General features: G+C 36.3%; 2 protein-coding genes across 5 annotated transcripts in view; one reads left to right on the forward strand and one right to left on the reverse strand.

Annotated features, from left to right (window-relative positions):
• The first annotated feature begins 1,058 nt into the window (after positions 1-1,058).
• On the forward strand, positions 1,059-22,636 carry Tdg (Thymine DNA glycosylase). Of its 4 annotated transcripts, none has more exons than XM_089262792.1 (6): positions 1,059-1,117; positions 8,749-10,415; positions 10,503-11,201; positions 13,487-13,640; positions 13,737-14,099; positions 18,535-22,636. In XM_089262792.1, exons 2-6 carry the CDS (start codon positions 8,794-8,796, stop codon positions 21,043-21,045), a joined length of 5,349 nt encoding a protein of 1,782 aa, XP_089118918.1. In that variant the 5' UTR covers positions 1,059-1,117; positions 8,749-8,793; the 3' UTR covers positions 21,046-22,636. The 4 variants fall into 4 exon arrangements, with proteins under 4 accessions (XP_089118918.1, XP_089118917.1, XP_089118915.1 ...); XM_089262791.1 differs by having other exon boundaries at positions 1,113-1,241; XM_089262789.1 differs by lacking the exon at positions 1,059-1,117 and adding an exon at positions 1,124-1,348.
• The window catches only part of sv (paired box protein shaven), a 178,661-nt gene continuing 165,846 nt past the window's right edge, over positions 11,483-24,297 (reverse strand). The window contains exon 14 of the transcript XR_016197212.1: positions 11,483-11,591. The gene's annotated coding sequence lies outside the window, so the exon portion shown is untranslated. The remainder of the gene's footprint in view (positions 11,592-24,297) is intronic.

Here is a 24,297-nt window from a genome sequence, read left to right on the forward strand (position 1 = left end):
AAACTCTATTGTCATTAGGCTAATGTAATATTAGTTTAATTTTAAAGACAACATAAAATTCAAATCAAGTTTTAAGTTTCTGCAATGTATTGTATGAAACATGTATGAAACATTCGATTAATTTCTGCGAAACCCACGACATACTGATAAAATTGCGATTCCGTAACTACGATTTTCGTTTTAATCACAATCATATATAATTCATATAAAAAAAAAAAAAAAAAAAAAAAAAAAAATATATATATATATATATATATATATATATATATATATATTTTTTTTTTTTTTTTTTTTTTTTTATATGAATTATATATGATTGTGATTAAAACGAAAATCGTAGTTACGGATATATATATATATATATATATATATATATATATATAATTAAATATACCACATTCAACTAATCCATAGTAGAACCACTAACCATATGATTAGTGGTAGAACTAACTGTTGAAAAAAAAAACCTGTAAGACCCAAGTTCTTATGTTATAACTTTTAGTCTAGTACGTACTGCTCGCCAATGGAAACCCCTGTTTTAAAAAATATTGTACTTTCTATAATATATTCATTAATTTTTTATTTTTTAATTTCTTAATATTTTATAAAAAAAAAAAAAAAAATATGCACTTCATAAAAGTTGTATAACAGTGCGCTCTAATGAGCGGAATGAATATTCGAATGATAAACGAAACAGCAATCAACAAAGTGGGAAATGTCATGTGTAAGTATGAATAAATATGTACATACATGTGTAAATATATGTGCAAATGAATGACGGCACTAACCAGAGAGTGTTTTCTGGTTATGTGTAAGTCCAAACACTTAGATGTATCACTAACCAGAGACTCTCTAGTTAGTGGATGTATGTAGTTTAGTATATTACGGTATTTTTATATAGAAAAGAATTTTACAAAATAATGTTTAGAAAATAAATGACTTCGTTCACAGTGCAATCGCAGTTTGTTAACAGTGAATTAAAATACTTAGATGTATGTTATTTAGTATTTTTGGTATTTATATAAAGAAATCGACCAAAACGATATTTCACGCTGTATTAACATTCTGTTACCTTCCCAAATATAATTCCTAGTTCAGATTAAAATGATAATAAACGGTAAATGAGAATACACAGTTCATCTGTACGGTTGTTTGCCGCGCAACTCTGTTTTATATATTTAACGTAGTGCTTATACATATTCAGTGCTTATACATATACATATATGAACGAAGATACATATGTATGTATTTATCTAGATACATACTATGTGTGTATTTATATTTGCGGCATTGCTGTTAAGTCGGTCGTTCGGTGCGCGGCTCTTGCACATACAATAAGTCAAGTTTGGTAAATCATATTACAATTTACAAACATCTATTTAAAGCTCTGTGTAAAATATACCAAAAGCAAATAAGCCAAAAATGCATGTGTGTGATTTGAGAATATTCTGTTGTGTAATTATCTTTAATATATCGGATAAGAAATACATACAGACAACAGCTCAGGGTATGTGTGTGCGGAAAACTGTGTACATCTGTGTATGCATATGTATAATATCACAAATTAAGTGTATCAAAAATCGAGGCAAATTTAGGATACGATATACGATATATATATATATCGTATGTATATATGTACACATATATGATTGCATGTGTGTGCATATTCACAATGAATGAAGATTTACATATTCTCATGTGTGGTGTGAATAAAACAGCAATGCAGTACATATGCACAAACCCATATAGACGCAAACTCACACACAGACGTAAGATGCATGCCTGCCTACTGTCTGTGGACTAGAATAAAATACATGTATAAGTATGCAGGCATATAGGTATGCACATATGTACGTGCAGCAGTGTGTGTGTATGCATAGCCATTGGTATTTGTATTTTTGGTATAGGTTTTCCGACATTTTTCCAGCCAATAGCTGCTGAAGCATCTGTCTTTGGTGTCGAAACCACAAAAATAATAATAATATATATATATATATATATATATATATATATATATATATATATATATATATATATATATATATATATATATATTATTTAAAAACAAAAAATGTACAGGCAACAGCCCGGTAGAGACTCTATTTTTGTAATCTTTGAGTATTTTTGGTTTACACACGAGTAAACATTATCTAATGGTTATGTTATTATCTTTATATGCATTTTTTTGAAAACAACCGGCAAACATGATGTACGAACATTATTATTTGCAAAAGCAAAGTTAAAATGTATCGGTAATCAATATGTTTGCATACTCTTTTAGCCTTTTCTCAGAAACTAAAATAAGCTGCGAAACTTTATTAGCTAATTTCCATCATAAACTTTTCATCATAAACGATTCATTTAAATTTAACTAATAATTCCTTTTGTACTCGTTTCCACAGTTCTAGAGGACTTATCCTCAGCTATTTACAAATTAGAAGTTTTATCCGTACTGACTGTACAAATTCGCAAAGCTCTAGTTGAAGATACATAGTCTATGCAATCTATTTGTAGATTTATATGTAAACGATTTTCAGTTTCGAGTATGTATACATTATCCATATTGTATCTTAATTAGATCCTAAAAATTAGAAATGGAAATAAAAACGATTACTGTTTTGCTTTACTATCGATTAAGAACTTTTTCATCGTATAAAATTATATATTCTATATCTTTAGAGTCCCAAATTCTTATCTCAATATTTACAAACGCGTATTTGAAATAGTAGAGACAACGCATTTATGAATGTGTGTACGTATGTAGCTACATATAAGCTATATGCATGAAGTTGTATATCGCTAACACAAAAACATTAGATGTATTTAAATCTATAGACAGTATCTTAATACCGAACGCTAATGTAAAATATGTATGTATCATTAACTTGAAGGTAAGGATGCTGGGTAATTTGAGTATGACCTCAATTCCAATGTTAATGAAATGTTAGTGAAACTGTTCCCATAATATTGAATTGATTGCTGCTAATAATTTATAATAATAATTATATAATAATTTTAATAATTAGTAATTGAAGTTTCCATTGAATAAATAGGAGCACACACATTTAATTATTGATTCTCTTATTTTAGGTTAGTAACCATGTGCTATTATCTTTTCATTGTAATAAAAACTCTTATTTTAGATCAATCAAATTGTGTCGTTGCTCCAAGTGAGTTCCTATATATTATATATATATTTCAGATACATTGGATCCAATAATCCTTCTATCTAACGAGACCTATCGTTTCCCTCTAAAACATGTATAAATTATAGTGTTGGGCTTATAGAGTTCCACATACTTTTCATAGCCATTAAAGCATCTTTTGGACAGGTAACCTGACTGTAGCAAAATTAATTACACTGGGTTCTCACATTCACAATAAAAACATACTTCTATTGTTTTCGAACATGTTTACATACCTACATGCATATATAATACACAATACGAACATATGAATTTAAGCAACATCCTTTGAATCCTTATAGACACTGATTTAAAAAATTATGCTGCATACATGAAAATTTATATATACATACACATACACATAAATATACATACATAAATGTAACATATAAATGTAATTAAATCCGTTTTCATAATTCAGCGCATAACCGTGCATACATATGAATACATCATGTGCACATACAGATGCAAATATACTCTAGTGTACGTATATATCTACGGCACATAGTTTAAAATCTATGAAAGTGGGTATATATGTATGTGTATATCTACAAAATGTTGTATAAAGCTAGATTGCTTTTGGACATTTTGTGGGTTGCATTCGCATACAGGGCCACACACACACACAAGCGTGCATATACAGTCGGTGACGCCAACAACACACGTTCAAAAAAAGAGAGAGCCAAATATACTACAGTGGGCCAGGTACTCAACAATTTAACGAAAACATTACAGCGATTTTTGCTTAAAGCCCTTATTGAATCTACAACGAATTGCATAAAAACCAGAGAAGTAAATATGTATATATAAATATATATATATATATATGTATATGTATATGTATCGTACATATTACAATCTTATGAGCGTGGAGTCTTGTGTCAGTGTACGCAACCATTCGATGCAACTGTTTCTTTCGTGCTTCGATTATGTATTAGTATTATCCGTGATGCAGTTGCTTCTGTGCTTTTCGCTCTCATCGACCGACTCAATTTTAGTCGTCGTTTTTAAAATTCGTTCGTCAAAACGAATGCAATCAGGCTCACACATACACGCATACATACATATGTTTATATATTTCGGCTTCCGACAATGACAAGCATGTTATGTTATATGTATATATGTTATATACACGCACGTTTGTGCATCTGAATATAGGTATTATCTTATATGTTATATGTTAAATGTTTAATGTTATATGTTCTATGTTATTTGCTATATGCAATATGTTATATGTTTTACGTTATATGTTATATGTTATATGTTATATGTTATATGTTATATGTTATATGTTATATGTTATATGTTATATGTTATATGTTATATGTTATATGTTATATGTTATATGATATGTTATATGTTATATGTAAATATGTTATATACATGCACGTTTGTGCAACTACTACAACTATACATGTATATTGTGTGCCACCCATATGGGGTGGATTTTGGCTGAACTGGTAGCAAAAGCTGGCAATAGCAACATCTATCTCCAGGTCCAGGAAGCACACAAAAAACTAATACAGTCAGAGTAGAACTGAACTGCACTACAACAATATGAATACACACCCACACACACAGAAATAATCAGGTATATGTGGGTGCATATCTGCATGTATGTACTAGTGCGCAGCTACATGTACATATGTATGTATGTGTTCACATGCATAAGCATGTACAGAATACAGCATGCGGAGTAGGCTTAGAGAAATTTGACTGTCATTTGAATTACTTATGGTGTTTCACATGTGCGCTTTCATGCATGTGACTTAATATACATATGTATATGTATGTACATGTGTATACCATTCGAAACTATCCAATTTCTAAAACAGTAAACATTATTCTACTCTTGCGAATTCTATCGATAACTGGCATTCATCAACGACTTGTTATTTCTTATAAAAAGAAAAGAAGGAAAAAAGTGAAAGCTCTAGTCTGCTCGACTATGAGATTCTCTGATCCCTTCGAGATTCCCTGATCCCTTCGAGGAACTGATATTAAAATAAAATTTGTTGCCTATTTCCTGCATACCCAAAACAACATATGCACACACATTGGTGCAGTGCGTACTATGAGCCTAATAATTCGAGCAGCGTGTTTTTATACCCTGAACCCATTGAAAATGGAAAATCATAGCAGAACCCATAATGTATATATATTTTTGATAAGGGCGACCAGCTGTGTCGATATAGCCCTGTCCATCTGTCCGTTCGTCCGTATGAACGACTAGATTTCAGAAGTTATAAGAGCTAGAGAGCTGAAATTTTGTGTGCATGCTCGTGTATACCATACGCAGTAAAAGTGTGTCTTATTTTTTCGATAAATCATCCGGTAACTTTTTTTTGTATATACAAATATTAACAAAAATCAAAATTCTATAAAATGCATCTTAATTTATTTGCCTACAAGCAACTGATACTTAAATACTAATTCGCACACCCACCCAAACACACACACGCATACACACGCACATATAAACCGCATTGGCTGCAGTGTGGGCTTACTATGGAAACTTAATAGTTGTATAACTTTTTTGTGGGTGATCTATCTTCATGAAACTTTAAGATTATGATTTTAACATGGATACGCATGCATTTACCAAAGCATATGTCTCTAGTGATAAACTCGATATCCGCATGGTATACACGGACCTAGGAAAACAAAATTTCAAGTCTCTCGCTTTTATATCTTCTGAGATCGACGCGTTCAAACATACTGACAGACGGACAGGGTTGGACTCAGCTCGTCGCCCTGATCAATAATATATGTATATATTTTGTGGGGTCAGCCACGCCTCCTTCTGCATGTTACATACATTTAACTAAACTATTATACCCTGATTTGCCGTTTTCAATGGGAAAATAACTGAACGAATACGATTGAGCTTCGTATTAAATTTTATTATTCTGATATACCCAGACTCAGCGCTCGTCTCTTACATAATCTGTCGCTAAGATTGCAACGTTACTCATTCACGAAAGTCAATTATTCATGAATTAGTATATTGGTTCTGTGCAATGTCCGTCCGTCTGTCCATAAGAACGCAATCTTTTTCGGCGGCATTGAAGCTAGAGACTTGAAATTTGGAACACATACTCGTGTATATCTGCTATGTGTGTGTTAAAATTCGCAGAAGGGCTAGAAAGCTGAAATTTGGAATGTAGATCCGCATCGACCAACAAGATCACGAGCTATGGCGGATATATCTACGCCTATTGACGGCGTGGCAAATCGATTAAAACTGTATCTCCTAGAGTTTTTAAGCTAGAATGTTAAAATTTTGCACGTCAGCTAATGCTATGATTCTATAAAATAAATTTGGTATTTATACTCGGGCTGACCTCCCAAGACGAAAATGCTTTGGCGGATATATGTCTGCCCTTAGGGGGCGCAAAAGTTGATATCTCCCAAAGTATAAGAGCTTGAATAGATAGATAGATAGTTTCGTTGTTAGTTACCTCCTCTATCAATGACCAAAAAATAATTTTAACGCCTCTTTAGGTGCATGGCATATCGCAAAATGCCGTGTAGTGTTGAAAATTGGCAAAGCTGTCCAGTAAAGTTGACGCGAAGTATGTTATGTTATTACCTATGCATCGAACCCAATAACTTATCTTATTCGTAGGCTAGGAAACACATTTGCTTACGCTTCGTCAAAAATTCAACGTCATGGAATCAAACTCAATGGGATACCATCAGATTTAGCTATGAAGCTAAATTTGATTTTCATGTCGGCGATACATAAACACTGCCTTAAATGAGTAAAGTTTCCTGTGAACACAATAGTATGGGGACATATGTCTGCCAAAGGATTAGGAAAACTGTATTTCATTGCAGGGTCGGTTATTGCTGAAAAATAGATTATCTTAAAAAATAGTTTACGGCCATCAATATCAGAACTTTTCAGCAAGACGGAGCATCATGACGCACAGCCAAACAAATAGGTCTGACTAAGTTCAATTAAAAATATTTGGAGTCATAAGCCACCATCATTAAAAAGCAAGCTTCGAAATGAGCTACAAAGAAACATTTCTGACATAACAAGAAAGAAAGCTCTAGTCGAGACCGCTCGACTACGAGATCCCCTGAACCCTACAAGCAACTGATATTTCAATAATAGTTAGCACACACACACGCACACGCAGACACACACACACACACACACACACACGCATGCAAACAAATACACGCACACACATACACATACAAATAAACACACGCATACTCACACACACACGCATATACAGGCGTTTGCGCTTTGGTTGCGCTGCAATATTGGCAATATAATGAGAACTTATTTGTTGAATAATTTAATTTCTAGACGTACGATCGTAATGAAACTTTCAGAACGTAATCATAATGTTAAAATGTATGTGTATACCGAAGCACAAGTCTCTAGTATTTGATATACGACTTTTACAAAGATGAGGGTGAGGGGGTGGATTTAGGGGTGGGGGGTAAATTTTAACAAAAACCGAAATTGTATAAAATACATCTTTATATACATTTTAAATTTGGAGACTCTAGCTTGAAAGATGTAGGAGATATAATTAATTAAGTGATCATCGATAAGGTTTTTTATCGATAAAAAAGTATCGGAATGAGTTATCGTTTTTTAGTGATAAACTCGATATGCGCGTGATATATACGGACATTTAAAAAAAAAGTTGAAGTCTCTAGCTCTTATATCTTCTGAAATCGACGCGTTCATACATACGGACGGACGGACGGACGGACGGACGGACGGACGGACGGACGGACAGACAGACAGACGGACAGGGCTAAATCAACTCAGCTCGTCGCCCTGATCAAGAATATATATACTTTGTGGGGTCTGCCACGCCTCCTTCTGCCTGTTACATACATTTCAACAAAACCATTATACCCTGATTTCCCATTTTCAATGGGTTCAGGGTATAAAAATCAAGTTGCAAGCATTGTGGGACTCAATTTATCAACAGAACTGCAAATTTGTTTAAAGCGATGCCAAAACAGGTGAAGTGCCTAATACAAGCAAAGGGCGACGTTACACAATAAAAAAATAAATAAAATTATTGTTTTATAATAAATAACATTAGGTAGTGCTTGAATTAATAGTGGTAAATTTTTGGTTCGTTATTGAAGCTAAAGAACACATACTCGTGTATATCTCAGATTTATAAAGAGTTTAAATTTTTTCGATCCGCTCACTTTATGGGGTGTGCCACGCCTCGTTCTGCCTGTTACATACATTTTAACAAAATCATTATACCCTGATTTCCCATTTTCAATGGGTTCAGGGTATAAAAACAGTGTAATATCATCAGGACAACGAGCTGTTAGCATTTAGTTTCTAGTGTAGCTAATAACATTTTGATTTTTACTAAGTAAAAAGACCTAGATGCAAAATTTCAAGCATCGACAGTGACGAAATGGTTTCCACTCTCGTTTATTGGTTTTATTTATTACTGATTCGATTCTTTAAATATATATTTGTTTCTTCAATGACTCTGTACTTAAATCGTGACTTATGGAGCAACTCTCATCATAAGCTAATAAATCGTATCGGCTTGCATTTCAGACACGAAGACTTAACCTCTTTAATGAAGCCTAATCAACACGGGAGATGCAAGTGAAAAATAGTGCGCTAGAGATAAGCCCGCTGATAAGTAGTTCCTTTACATTGAATATAAAAATATCAGGAATAACGATAGGGATATTATCTAGTAAAGATATCTTAAAGATATTAATACTCGTTATCGGGTTGAAATATATACTGGTTCAAGCACTGGTAATAGCTCTTACTAGAGTCACGAGTGGAATGGCAGATATAGATACCACTGAGAATCAGGCAGCAACAACGTCAGCTATAAAGTGCGACGATTCTACCAGTCCCACTTTTATTAGCGATAAGTCCAATAATATTGAAAAAAAGGAATATAATGGAAAGAAACTGCATAATTCAAGAAGCGAAAGTAATCAAAAAGATCTATACTGTCAACAGGCGAAAGATGATGATGACAGTGATAACGATAACAATGATGGTGATGATGACATTAATGAGAACATAGATGAAGAGGAAGAAGCAGCACATGGAATATGTGATAAAACCAGAAATTCGGCCAAACAGCGGAATGGTGCAAATGTGGCCAATTTTTGTCAGCAAGAAGTTAGCCAAAGCTTAGATGAGGGAGAAAATGAAAAAGCATCCTCTGTCGATGTGGGCCAAGTTCAGCCAATATATGCCACAAATACGTACATTGCCCCGGAGCAGGCGTTAGTTACCAGAGTGGAACTAGTTGTGCCAGCTCAACTCAATTCCGAACAGATTCAGCATGGCAAGTTGCACTACAAAAACAACAATACTACTAATACCACTACTACTGACGTCCAATTCAGCAGCACAATGCCAGTAATGCCCACTGATAAAAACAATGGTTGTGAAACAGACTCTTCTTCCAACGTGAATTTAAGGATTCCTACTAATATAACATTAACGACAAAAACAACAGGTGATATTTTAAATACAGAACGGCGAACTACAATTTGGGCACCACATGACGAATATAAAGCCTCAGTCTCTAGCGGTGACGCTGGTTCAGTCTCTGGCTCAAACATGTTTGGCTCACAGCAAGAGCCACATCATCCCGCCGAGCTACTTTTGCAAATAGGAAAGGAAACAGCTGGAAACACAGGAAATTTTGAGCAGTTGCTGCCATTGGAGCAACATGAGCAACGACAACAGAGCTTCAATCAACAGCATCACTCACATATGCAAACTCATTTACAGAGCAACATGTATGCGCAAATGCTGCCCCAGCAACAACATCCGCATCAGCAACAACAGTCACATTCACTGCAACAACAGCTGCATCATCCGCAGCAACAGCTGCATCATCCGCAGCAACAGCACAACATACATCAAGAAAATATCCTGGAGCATCAGCAATCGCTGCATTATGTCAATTATATACATCAGCAATATGCTCATGATCAATTGTTTGCTCTTCATCATTCTCATAATATTCAGGAACAGCAGCTACAGCAGCATCAGCACCCACAGCAGCAACAGCAGCAGCATGGTCAACAGCATCTGCAACATGGGCATCACATTGATTGTCATGACCCAATGCAAAGGCAATCAGCAATTCAGCATGCGCTTTCTAATACACAACAACAGATACCGGAGCAATATCATGATCTTATGATCAACGAATATCATGAGGATCCCTGTTCAGGGTACAAGTTGTGAGTAACGTATGAAATTCTGTTGGTAATCCAGATATACTTTCTACCACTTCTCAAGGCAATCTAACATAATTCATATTTTTTCAGAACACTGTCTCCAAGCAATGCTAAAACGGAAAATCAAGATGATGGCTACGAGACAAGTGCTGGGGATGTCTTAACACCCAATTCGCATAGTTCGTCCACACACTCGGTAACCCCGCAGCATCAGATGCAACATGTGGCACCGCTACTTGCACAAAGTAAACATGAAGACTTAAGCTTGAACTTGCATCATAATCAAAGTCAAGCGACTGACACATCTAGCAGTAGTCCGCAAGTGCGAGTTGCCCAAGGTGCTTTGTCAGCTCTACCGATGTCACAAAGTGTTAGCGCTGATCCCTACAGCTTTATGGCCGAAGAAATGAGCATTATGTCACCAGCTGGTCATTCAGCAGCTAGCGATATACCGGGTATCGCATCTAATGCTTCAGGCTATTCACCTGTAGGACCAGTTCAAGGTTCTGCACCTTGTCCTGATATTGTCACGGTTGCCCAAAAGCCCAGTGACATATATAGCAACATCAAGGAACATCAGCAATCGCTGACGCCCAACTGCGAACCGCATACTGATTCTCATAGCACGAAAATTAGAAGGGCTGGCGATACATCCTCTCAAGACTCCAATAAATCGAACAATTGCGACTTGCAACAGGATAGGCCAGGCTCAGGATCTCAACCAAAGAGAAGGGGTCGTAAAAAGAAAATCGAAGCAGACGATATGCAAATAGGCGCTACACACCCATGGTGAGTACTTGTTTAGATAAGAACATAAGAACATTTTTGTCATCAATCAGTAAGAAAGAATTAGGTGATATATTCGCCAAAGCATTTCAGTTATGAATAACTCAAGTTGTATATAAACTGTTGGCAAGGCTTCTAATATCGAAGACCGGATTAGATCTATTTGTTGATGCTTTAACGTTTGTTGGTCCCTTGATTATTTCTGTTTCAAACTGTTTCATCTATTTTACTCAGAATATAGTCAACCATTGTCACTATAGGAAAATTTTGGCATGAATGCAATATTTATACTCATTCACGAAAGTGAAATGAGTATATTGGTTTTGTGCAATGTCCGTCTTGCTGTCCGTCCGTCTGTCCGCATGAACGCAGTCTATTTCGGCGCTATTGAAGCTAGAGACTTGAAATTTGGAACATATACTCGATACACGAGTATATGGAGATATACTCTCCAATTTATAAAGTGTTAAAATTTTTCGGAACCGCCCAATAAGGACGTGGCAAATCGGAAAATGCATTTTCCGATATGCCAGAAATCATGTTAGTTGAAGAGCTAGAAAGCTGAAATTTGGTACGTAGATCCGCGTCGACCACCCAAGATCACCAGCTATGGCGGATATATCTCCGCCCATTGGGGGCGTGGCAAATCGAATAAATCTGTATCTCCTAGAGTTTTTTAACTAGAACGTTCAAATTTTATGTGCTTTCGCCTTTTAGAGGCGTGGCATATCGGACCTGAAGATATAGTGACTTTTCAAGTTCTGCTATATTTTGGTCACTATTGATGCTAGAGACCTATAATTTTGTATATATTCTATACCTGTCAAGACCAAAAAATTTTGGTGGATATATGTCCGCCCTCAGGGAGCGTGGCGAACCGCAAAAGTTTATATCTTCTAAAGTATAAGAGCTAGACGCTTCAAACTTAGATAGTTAGGTTACTAGTAGCCTCCTCTATCGATTCCCCAAATAATATTGGGGCGTGGCATATCAAAAAATACCCTGTAATTTTTATACCCTGAACCCATTGAAAATGGGAAATCAGGGTATAATGGTTTTGTTAAAAGTATGTAACAGGCAGAAGGAGGCGTGGCAGACCCCACAAAGTATATATATTCTTGATCAGGGCGACGAGCTGAGTTGATTTAGCCTTGTCCGTCTGTCTGTCCGTCCGTCCGTCCGTATGTATGAACGCGTCGATTTCAGAAGATATAAGAGCTAGAGACTTCAACTTTTTTTTAAAATGTCCGTATATATCACGCGCATATCGAGTTTATCACTAAAAAACGATAACTCATTCCGATACTTTTTTATCGATAAAAAACCTTATCGAAGATCAGTTAAAAAATTTTATCTCCTACATCTTTCAAGCTAGAGTCTCCAAATTTAAAATGTATATTAAGATGCATTTTATACAATTTGCATTTGCATTTATAAATCCACTCTCTTTCCCTCATCTTTGTAAAAGTCGTATATCAAATACTAGAGACTGTTGCTTCGGTATACACATACACTTCAACATTATGAGCCGCTCAGAGCGGATCGTGTCTGCACAATCTTTTCGGTTATGTTACGAAGAGCATATACGAAAAAACGATCAACTCTCATTTGCGAGCTCTGATGCTGCGGTAAATAAAAATTAAACAATTTGAATATCGAATTAAATGAAAAACATTAAGATTATTGATGATAATTTTCTAAATATATTATAGGTAAAAATGAAAACCAAAATGTTTTTTTTCATTTTATTAAAATAATTTTACAGGGCATAAACTGGTTTGTCATACATTTTTGTATTATATTATGATTCAATTCAATAATTTGTATCTAATAATATGTGCTTTAAGCTGTATGTTAAATATTAGTATAAATCATGTCTAAAGCATTCATGATTAAATTCATAAGTAACAAGTGGGCGGGGAGAAGGCGTGGTCCAATCGTAAAAAATAATTTCGAAATTGTAGCTTAGTTTATTTAAGGTGTATGTAAAATTTAAACTTCCTAGCTCTATTTTTATAATTGATGCCAAAATTTCTGGCTTTTTTCCTATAGTGCATTGATAGTTGCCGTGCTGGTATACAGTAGCTTAGGTCTCCAATGGATTTTTCTTGGTGGACTTGTATTGATATGGCAGGGCCTCTAATATATAAATAAATGATTGCCAATATCTAGTATACAGCTTGAAATTTGCGCATATATCTCCAAGTTACTATTTATAGATTTACTCGACTATATTATTTGCTTTATCACACTTGAATATTTTCTTTGCACACTCTACGTCAATTTAGCGGTAGCAGAAATGGAGGTGTTGGCTCAGAAGATATACTGGCTATGAAGCCCAAAGAGCGTAAGAAGCACGACCGATTTAATGGAATGTCTGAGGCGGAAGTAATTCAGCGTACCATACCCGATCATCTTTGTGATAATCTTGATATTGTCATAGTGAGTTGTAAATTTCGTACTGTCCAGTTGTGCTGGAATATTTTTTAAATGATTTAAAATAGAGTACGACTAAATTGTGGTCTTTTTAATTACCAGGTGGGTATAAATCCCGGCCTGTTCGCTGCTTACAAGGGTCATCATTATGCCGGCCCTGGTAATCATTTCTGGAAATGCCTATACTTATCGGGCCTGACTCAAGAGCAAATGAGTGCCGATGATGACTACACGTTAGTTAAGCATGGCATCGGTTTTACGAACATGGTAGCACGCGCTACCAAAGGCTCTGCGGATCTAACGCGCAAGGAAATTAAGGAGGGTAGCCGTATTTTGCTTGAGAAGCTGCAGCGCTTTCAACCCAAGGTCGCCGTTTTCAATGGCAAATTGATATTTGAGGTCTTCTCTGGAAAAAAGGAATTTCACTTCGGTCGGCAACCTGATAGAGTCGAAGGCACCAATACTGTAAGTATATTCGAATCTAATTTATCCTTTAAGGGTGTCTTTTAGATTTATATCTTGTAGCCTAGATCGTATTTACCCATATATCTTATTTACCAGAGATTTGGTGCATATGGGCAATTCTCTAGTGTCGAATGTGACATTCGTACGTATGTTAAGTAAAAAACAAAAAAACCAAAACATTTTTTTTTTATTTCGACGAACAGTGAACAAAAATTGTAAGTCGCTTTTTAAATGAACAGTTTAACCTCAGATTTTAGAGAAACCTTAAGAGATAATTTATTACAAACAATGAACGAACACACTTGACTTCGATGGTGTTTATTATACCCGGAACCTATGGGAAATCAGGGTATAATGCTTTTGTTAAAGTGTATGTAACAGGCAGAAGGAGGCGTGGCAGACCCCACAAAGCATATATATTCTAAATCAGGGCGACGAGCAGAGTCGATTTAGCCCTGTCCGTCTATCCGTCTGTCCGTATGTTTGAACGCGTCGATTTCAGAAAATATAAGAGCTAGACTTAATTTTTTTTTTAAATGACCGTATATACAGCGCGGATGTCACTGTAACTAATTTTGAATGATTTTTAATTTTTTTAAATTTGTCAATTATTCAATAGAATGTGCAGATCAAATGCCGAAAGTTTCATTAAATTCGGTTAAATCAATCGTCGTTAAAAAATAACAAATTTGGCCAATTAACAAACGCACGTGCAGCAGCTACAACAGTTTTCCTATACGTGTGCACACATACATTCATAGCCGCCCATATGAGATAGGTTTCCTCTTATTGATACTTGTACGGTAATTAATAATACTAGCTCTCGTTAAATTCAACAACTTTTTAATTAGTTTTTTTAAAACTTAACCTTAATATTAATAACCAAAGTACAAATAGTAAAGTATAAGTATACCATAAGTATTTTACATTAAAAATTTTGTAAGCAGGAGAAAGTTCGCAAGATCGGGAAATGCTGAGCTCACGAAAGTTTTTGTATTGACTTTGACCAGTGCTTTTAGTCAATGAATTTTCAAGCAGATATGCTAAAGCTTCATCCTCCGTTATTAAAACCGAGTAATTTTTCTGAGTAAAAAGATTTTTTCTAGCCTTATTGGGGTCACTCTGAGTAAGAAGTTTTTTAACACAAGAGCTGTCTTTCTCACTCGATTTTCCGGCCGAAACTGCGGCGGAGAGATGTGCACAAGGAGAGATGTGTTATGCCCTTGAGTTACAGCCAAATCGGTTGCCAATTTTCTCTTCTGACGAGGCCCGGCGTTAACATATTCAACGGGTGGGCGTCCAACCGGTCTTGATGAAGACAGCAATGAGCTTACTCTTATAGCCATTTTGGACAATAGCCATTTGGTATGCCTTGTCTTAAATCTGGGCATATTTCTATTGCATTTTAGCAAGTTTTTTGTATGTAAATGTGAACGCTCACAAGTAGACAAAAATTGTCCAGCGCTTTTTAGTTTTGCATGCATGCAACCAAACAGCTCACTTTGAAGGGCTGGCAAAATTTCACGAATGCATCAAACCAATTAAAATCTTTTGATTCGTCTTAGTCAAAGTATATACTATTTAAGTTTTTTAATTTAAATAGGTTTACTTTCCATGGAAAAATTGAATTTTCGTCGAAAAAACGGATCGCTGGCCCACTGTGCATTGTAAATTCGAACAGTAGGGTGGCGTCGTGATAAAAGGCGCTCGATAGGGAAGTCTCGGGTTCAATTCCAGGGCGCGTCTGAACCCATTGAAAATGGGAAATCAGGGTATAATGGTTTTGTTAAAATGTATGTAACAGGCAGAAGGAACCGTGGCAGACCCCACAAAGTACATATATTCTTGATCAGGGCGACGAGCTGGGTCGATTTGGCCCCCCTGTCCGTCCGTCCGTCTGTCCGTATGCTTGAACGCGTCGAATCCAGAAGATATAAGAGCTAGAGACTTCAACTTTTTTTAAAAAATGTCCGTATATATCGCGCGCTTATCGAGCTTATCATTAAAAAACGATAACTCATTCCGATATTTTTATCGATAAAAAACCTTTTTTTTTTTAATTTACCCCCCACCCATAAATCCACCCCCTCACCCTCATCTTTGTAAAAGTCTTATATCAAATACTAGAGACTTGTGCTTCGGTATACACATACATTGATTACATTCTGAAAGTTTCATAACGATCGTACGTCTAGAAATCAAATTATTCAACAAGTAAGTTCTCATAATATTGCCAACACTGCAGCGCAACCCAAGCGCAATCGCCTGTATATGTGTGTGCGTGTATTTGTTTGTATGCGTAGGTGTGTGTGTGTGTGTGTGTGTGTGCTAACTATTATTGAAATATCAGTGGCTTGTAGGGTTCAGGGGATCTCGTAGTCGAGCAGTCTCGACTAGAGCTTCCTTACTTGTTTTGTATTGATCTTTATTCTTCTGAGCTCGGATTTATATACTCAGACCTTAGATCTAGTGCGTCTTTTGCTGAGTGTATTCCTATCCTATCGCAGAGTTTGTTAGGTTCAGCGCTCGTCTCTTACGTAATCTGACTCTGGGGTTGCAAGGGTTGGTCTTCATTTGTCTATTTATACAGTCTGTATATTCTTCGAATATTCATATGTTCATGCCTGAACATTTTGCGGGGGGCCAAAGTGCGTAACATCCAGAATTGCTGTCTGTGGAAATCTTAATAATATACAAGACAAATACAAATATGATAATTGCTAGTATTCTTGACGAAATGATCACGCTTCCAATCCTTATGTTCGTGCCTGAACATTCTGCGGGGCCCAGAATGTGTGACATCCAGATAAACCTGTACCTTGGACTTTTGCTTAGGTGGTGGCTCCCATGCTAAGTGAAGAACTTCCGCGGCCTATAGGTGTTATCATTTGTTGCATTAGTATAGCTGATTGCATTTGTTGAGGAAGTTGTCAATCGTTTCATTGTTGCCGAAGCCAAAGCCTCCAAATGGTAGATGTCCTCCTTTTGATCCTGATGCCCTGGAATAGCCATTAATTCGCTTGTAGTGGTTGGTTGTTTCCTTTAATATGTTGCTGCTACTTCCAATTGAATCGGAAAGGATGTAATTGTACTTGCAGTTTTAGTCTTCATAGTTGTTAGCGCTGCTGTGGTCATCACTGGAGAGTTTGAGTCGGTATTTTCCCTGTTCTCTTCAGCATATCCAGGCGCTGTTGCAGTTTCCGCAGAAGTTTGCTCTTCCGTCATGCTGCCAACTGTGGAAATATTGCACTATTGTCAAAAAGTCAGATTTTTGGCATAAAGTCTAATTTTCAAGTAAGAATCTTCAAATACATATTTGTATAGAATTTCGATTTTTTTTTTGACCACGCCTTCACCACCTCGCCCAGTAACAATTGAAATTAAAAATTTTTTTTTTATATATCAAATGTAATTACATTTTTATTCTTCTTCGTTCGCTAAAAACAATTTCAAATAGCTCATCAAAATCAGACTCGTCAGAAGAATCGAAATCTGTATTTTCCAACTCTGAATTTATAATTTTCCCTTTAACCGCATATCGGCGACTGAGTAGGTCAGTGTTAGTCTGCCCAATATCATTCCAGATGTATACAACAGCTGATCATCCATACTGATGATTATCGATTGCAAAAGACACCTTGAATGGTTTACTTTGCGAAATATTTTTTAATATAGCTGATGAAAATCCGAGTTTTTTCTTTTAGATGATCAAGCTGTGGTACACTAAGATCAGTTTCATTTATTTTTTCTAATGCCCACTCGAATAAACAGGAATTGTCACGCCTATTGTTCTCCCAAACCTCCAGCAACAGTAACGACGAAACTCATATTTAGCTGCAACTTGTATTTATTCGAAACACAGAACATGCAGTTTTTAGTTGGGTGCTCAAGCGTGCTAACTACAAGTAATACTCCACGAAACACGAATCTTGGATTTAGGGGTGGGGGTAAATTTTAACAAAAACCGAAATGATATAAAATACCCAATTCTAAATTTAAAATTTGGAAGCTCTAGCTCTTAAGGTGTAGAAGATATAGTTAAATAACAAGCTTTCGATAAGGTTCTTAATCGATAAAAAATATCGGAATGAGTTATCGTTTTTTAGTGATAAACTCGATATGCGCGCGATATATACGGACATTTAAAAAAAATTTGAGGTTTTAGCACATATCTTCTGAAATCGACGCGTTCATACATACGGACGGACAGACAGACGGACAGGGTCAAATCGACTCAGCTCGTCGCCCTGATCAAGAATATATATACTTTGTGGGGTCTGCCACGCCTCCTTCTGCCTGTTACATACAGAGCTATCACTATTTCAGCTTTTCGCAATGATAGTTTAATTTCTCAGTCTAAATGAAAGTTATTCATTTAACAATTCTAAACAATCAATTTAATATTATCTATCTTATTTTCTTTTCTGCATTCTAGTATATTTGGGTGATGCCTTCATCTTCGGCGCGATGCGCTCAGCTGCCTCGTGCTGCGGACAAAGTGCCATTTTATGCAGCGTTGAAAAAATTTCGGGACTTTCTCAACGGTCAAATACCGCAAATGGATGACTCAGAATGCATATTCACAGAGCAGCGTATTAGGCAATGCTGCGAACAGCAGGAGTCCGTTAAGAACCTGCCAACGCCAACCAAGTCCAATAATAATAATAGTTCTAATAACAATATGGATCAACAATCTAGTCTTATGTTTGTCGATAATGTCATTAATAGTCCCAGCACCATTAATAATAATAATGAGTCAATCACAGATTGCGCGAATAAACTTCTGGACAAACAGTTGTTGTCGAACTTCAGTAACAACCCAAATCCAAGTTTGAGCAATATGAATCCCCATGATGGTTTTACCTATGCCAGCAATGAGGAGTCAATGCGTAATAGCAACGAGCACAATTACTTACATGTATTTGGGAATCAACAGGCACAATCGCTGCCTGAAAAGAAAAAACGTGGTCGCCCCAAAAAAATTAAAGGCCAAGACGTAATGGATACCACAAACGGGGGCAAAGTGCAGCTAACGGCTCAGCACGATTTAAATAATATTTTGAATCTATCGATGATTGCAGCAAGCGCTAATAGTAGCAACGGCAGCGGTATTGAGTTACCCGCTAAGAAAAAACGTGGCAGACCCAAAAAACTAAAGCCAAGCCTAGAGAACATGTTGACAAATGTGAAGCAACATCATCATCATCATCATCAACAGCAACAGCAGCAGCTGCATCAGCAGCAACAGCAACAGCAACAGCAGCAACAGCAACAGCAACAGCAGCAGCAGCAGCAGCAGCAGCAGCAGCAGCAGCAGCAACAGCAGCAGCAGCAGCAGCAGCAACAACAGCAGCAGCAGCAACAACAGCAGCAGCAGCAACAACAGCAGCAGCAACAGCAGCAGCAGCAGCAACAGCAACAATCGTCAACTGACACATCAACTGGAGGCATGATTTCGATTTCAATGGAGCATAATACCGCATCGCCACAGAGTCAGAGCCATCAGGCGCCACCTAGTTTATATAATACGCCGCCACCATCACACATATTATATACAGCATCTGCTTCGCCAATGGCTTCGCCAGCTCTTAATTGTAGCTACCCGCCAGTCGGTCAAGTTGACCAGCAACAGCAGCATATGCAGCTTATGCAAACAGATCACCACCATATGCAAGCTACTGTTGGCTCAGTCATCAGAGATCAACCTCATTTAGGGGAAACACCACCGCCAAGCTCACCAAATATGTGTACTGGGGTTGACTTTGAGCCGCCAAGCGAGCAAAATGATGGCCAGGACACTAATCTACTGACCCGGGCGGCAGATAAATTGCAAATGGAGCCTTTGACACCTGTAGCCGAGCATTATCAGCAGTGGCTGAATCATCAGCAACAGCAACAATCCGCCCAAAAGCTCAATCAATCCCAATCCTTGCCCGTGAGTCACTATCAACCGCGAGCGCAACTTAACTATCAACCAAATCCGGCTGAGCATTGGCAACGCTATGATGAGCACAGCGATAGTCGATCTTATATGGTATCCTCACCCCGCTCTCATCATAACATTAATTTAAGTCCGCAACTGACTAGCAATACGCCGTTAGGTAAAGTTTCCTCCGCCGATATGTCGCGTAAGAGTTTGTCGGGTCTAGAATCTCTGGTTGATCAAATACCAACAATAAGTGAGCATGAAACCAATGTTATATCCTCAGCAACAGCAGCTGCGGCAGCTGCTGCTGTCGAAAGTCGTTTATTGGGACTACAACAACAGCAGCAGCACCAACAACACCAGCAACAGAAGAATGTTCATACGGAATCTACATCGAACAACAATGTGATTAGCAACTATTCTGTTAGCAGTTTGGCCGCATCGTCAGCTACAACAAATATTGATGCACATTTGGGCCAAACGAACAGCAGTGATAGCATTAGCAGCAACACCAATACCAGCAAGAGCAACAACGACTACCCCAATCATAGTCAGATTGGCTACGCACATCCACAAGCTAGCCATGTGATTAGCTCCGCGTTGGTAACTGCTGCTGGAAGTCAACCAGCGATGCATCCACATCCACACCCACATCCACATTCGCATTCACATCCGCAAATGTATATGGAACATATGCACATGGCCCATGCGATGCCAACGGTAAATGTCAATCCAATGTACGCCCCGCCTTATGGTCCACAGCACGGTACATCAGCAACCGAATATGGCCCCTACAGCGTGCAGAGTACGCCTACACTGCATGTGCCTAGCCCAAATTATCCATTTGCCCACTATGGGCAGCAGGCTAATTACACTGGCTTTCCACATGCGCATTCGCACCCGCATCCACATCCTCATTCGCATCATCCTCACCATCACGTAGGACATCCAGCAGCACACCATTTAAGCGTTTTTGACCGGATTAAGCCGACAGATATGAGCGGCTATACGGGATACTAAAAACAACCACAACAACTATGATATAAGTTCATTTAGCAATCTCTCCGGCTAGGCCGGTATATATATATTTATATTTATATATATATAAATAAATATTTATTTATAAGTTAGTATGTATATATAGTTTCAGTAACATTTAAACAAGATAACCAAAGATTCTGCGTAATAAATTTCTTTTGTAAGCATTAACGGAAGCTTAAGCTTAATAAATATTATTATTATATTAATATATTATATATATTTATGAATTTGAAACTTAAAAAAGTAAGACATTAATTCTTTTTATCCAAAGGACGTACGGTTATATCGTCCTATAACTATTCAAATTATTTAAGTCCACTATATTCGAGTATATATAGACTCAGATCCTCTTCTTTCTCTCTCTCATATTTTATTCACATATTTTTTTTGTTTTTTTCTGTGCAGATAATAGTTACACTATTAGCTTACTATACTGATAGATTTGTATGTGGCGTTTATTCAAAAATAAGGACAAAAGAACAAAACGTGATATATGAAACAGTCATTATAGTTGGAATCATAGAACTTACCTACTTTATGATTTTATTATTATTAAATTAGTTTTTTGTTTTTGTTTTCTTTGCATGTCAATTTATGTAAATATCAACCATGGCGCTGTTGGCATATAATTAAAATTGCTTTGTTCTTCTCTGTAGTCTGCGAAAAACGAAAACAAAATGCATAATATTTGTTTAAACAAATATCACAATGAGGAGATCAGAAATATATATTGATTTTTGCTTAACATTCATTCAACAAGAAAATTGATGTGTTTACCGATTTGGTAGGCAAAGCAAACGCATCCTAGATCGTAGTTGTTTTATTATTATAAACTATTATTGCTCTAGTTCTATTTGATCTACGATGTGTATGACACCTCACATATATTTAATATACATAAATATATATTTTTTTTGCCTGAACAAACGGCGGTATTTGTAATATAATTATATTGATATTCGTGCAGTGCTAATATTATATACGTTGATACTTCTAATACATATCATTTTTTTTTACTTATTTTTTGTTAAATTTCATTTGCTTATAAATATATATATATATATATATGTTTATATTTTTTGCAGCTGAAATTTACATTTGTATGTGTGTTATGTTTTGTTATGTGCATGAGTGCACTAACAGCGAATGAGAATGACAAAAGGCAAAAGATTAACTTAAGAGAAACTTATTAGCTATTAAGAGCATTTATTATCTGGTGAAAAAATATTTTGCTGTTGTGTTTTGACAATTACTGATTGGTTACTAGTTTAAAGTATTTTTAAGTATATTACATACTATTGAAAAAAATTTTATTTACTCTCCGCGGGTTTTTATATCTGATTGGCGACTTATAAACGTAGTTACAATGATACGTATTAGGCGGGAATTTTAATAAGTACTCTAAATGGCATCTATATTTTGAGTGATTTCTGAACTTAACAAACTTATAGCTATGTATGTGGAAAATTAGGGCCTATGTATAAGATCAGAATACTTAATATGTAGATAATTGCATTTACATTCGTCTAAATAATACCTTTTCGAATAAATATTTTGGTTTTTATGTACACTCATACTATTTTTGATATAATATCGATATATAGCGATATGTACATGCTGAAATCTTCAGTGGATTACGAAATGCGTTTGTAGTGTGATCTTCATATGGGTGGATATACCGATAGCCGGGCTGGGCGAACAGGCACACATGGTTAGATTGACTCAGCTCGTTCGTATAAAGAATATTTAATATACATACATACTTCGTCGTAAAAATCGCACGTAAAGGTTAAGAAAACTAATAAATATGTTTATTCACTGTCGCATTTCAGGTATATAATCAAATGCATACACCTACTAAGATTATATTTCTATCAAAGGTCTTGAACCTCATCAAAATCACATATTTATCTGGGTTTTACTGACTGCAAAATACTCATCCACGGCCCAAAAGATTTGAGATTGATTTTACGATTTTCTACGCCCTCAGCTTTGAGTTACCGCCATATCCTCTAGATTTGGAGTTGTTAACACGAGCATACGTACTTATGTATGTACAGTCGACTCTCGTTATTTCGAAATTCAAGGGACTCTTAAAATATTTCGAACTATCGAATGTTTGATATATTAAGAGAAAATAAATAAAACTTCGAATTATCAAGGGTTTTTATTTAACGTAATGTACATACATATGTTAAAATTAATTAAGCTTTATACAGAATTATTTATACGGGTTTGCTTCGAAGCACATTTCTTCCGCCCAGACATTTCAATAATTTTTATACCCTGAACCCATTGAAAACGGGAAATCAGGGTATAATGGTTTTGCTAAAAGTATGTAACAGGCAGAAGGAGGCGTGGCAGACCCCACAAAGTATATATATTCTTGATCAGGGCGACGAGCTGAGTCGATTTGACCCTGTCCGTCTGTCTGTCCGTCCTTATGTATGAACGCGTCGATCTCAGAAGATATAAGAGCTAGAGACTTCTAGGTCCGTGTATATTACGCGCATATTAAGTTTATCACTAAAAATCGATAACTACTCCCGATATTTTATTATCGATTAAAAACCTTATCGAAAGCTGGTTATTTATTTATATCTTCTACACCTTTAGAGCTAGAGCTTCCAAATTTTAAATGTAGACTTATGTGTATTTTATATAATTTCGGTTTTTGTTAAAATTTACCCCCCACCCCTAAATTCATCCCCTCACCCTCACTTTTGTAAAAGGCGTATTTCAACTACTAGAGACTTGTGCTTTGGAATGTACATATATTTGAACATTATGATTCATTAAGATTGGACGGCTAGAAATTATATTATTCAACAAATAAATTCGTTTAATATTGCCCGCACTGCAGCGCAGCCCAAGCGCAGTCGCTGCTTACTGCGCAGTTAGCAGAGCGCGTTCTAATACGTACGTGTGTATGTATGTGTGCCTAAAAATGGTGCGGAGTGATTGGAATATCAGACTGGAGGGTTCAGGGTATCTCCTAGTCGAGCAGTCTCGACTAGAGTCTTCTTACTTGTTTATTTTTTTTTTTAACAAAAAGTACCTGATATTCTGTTTCATCAGTTTCGTTTTGTAGACAAAAGCTTTGTAAGTTATCCAATGAGGCTCTTGCTAGCTTAACTGACACCGTTGCCAAAGGTTCTGATGTATCGTCTTCATCTTCATCGTTGCTCTTTTCATTCGTATCTGTCGCAGATAAAATTTCCCCATCAGTTG

The sequence above is a fragment of the Drosophila navojoa genome, chromosome 6, assembly GCF_054131105.1.
Source record: "Drosophila navojoa isolate 15081-1374.11 chromosome 6, UAZ_NAV_1.0, whole genome shotgun sequence".
Lineage (NCBI taxonomy): Eukaryota > Metazoa > Arthropoda > Insecta > Diptera > Drosophilidae > Drosophila > Drosophila navojoa.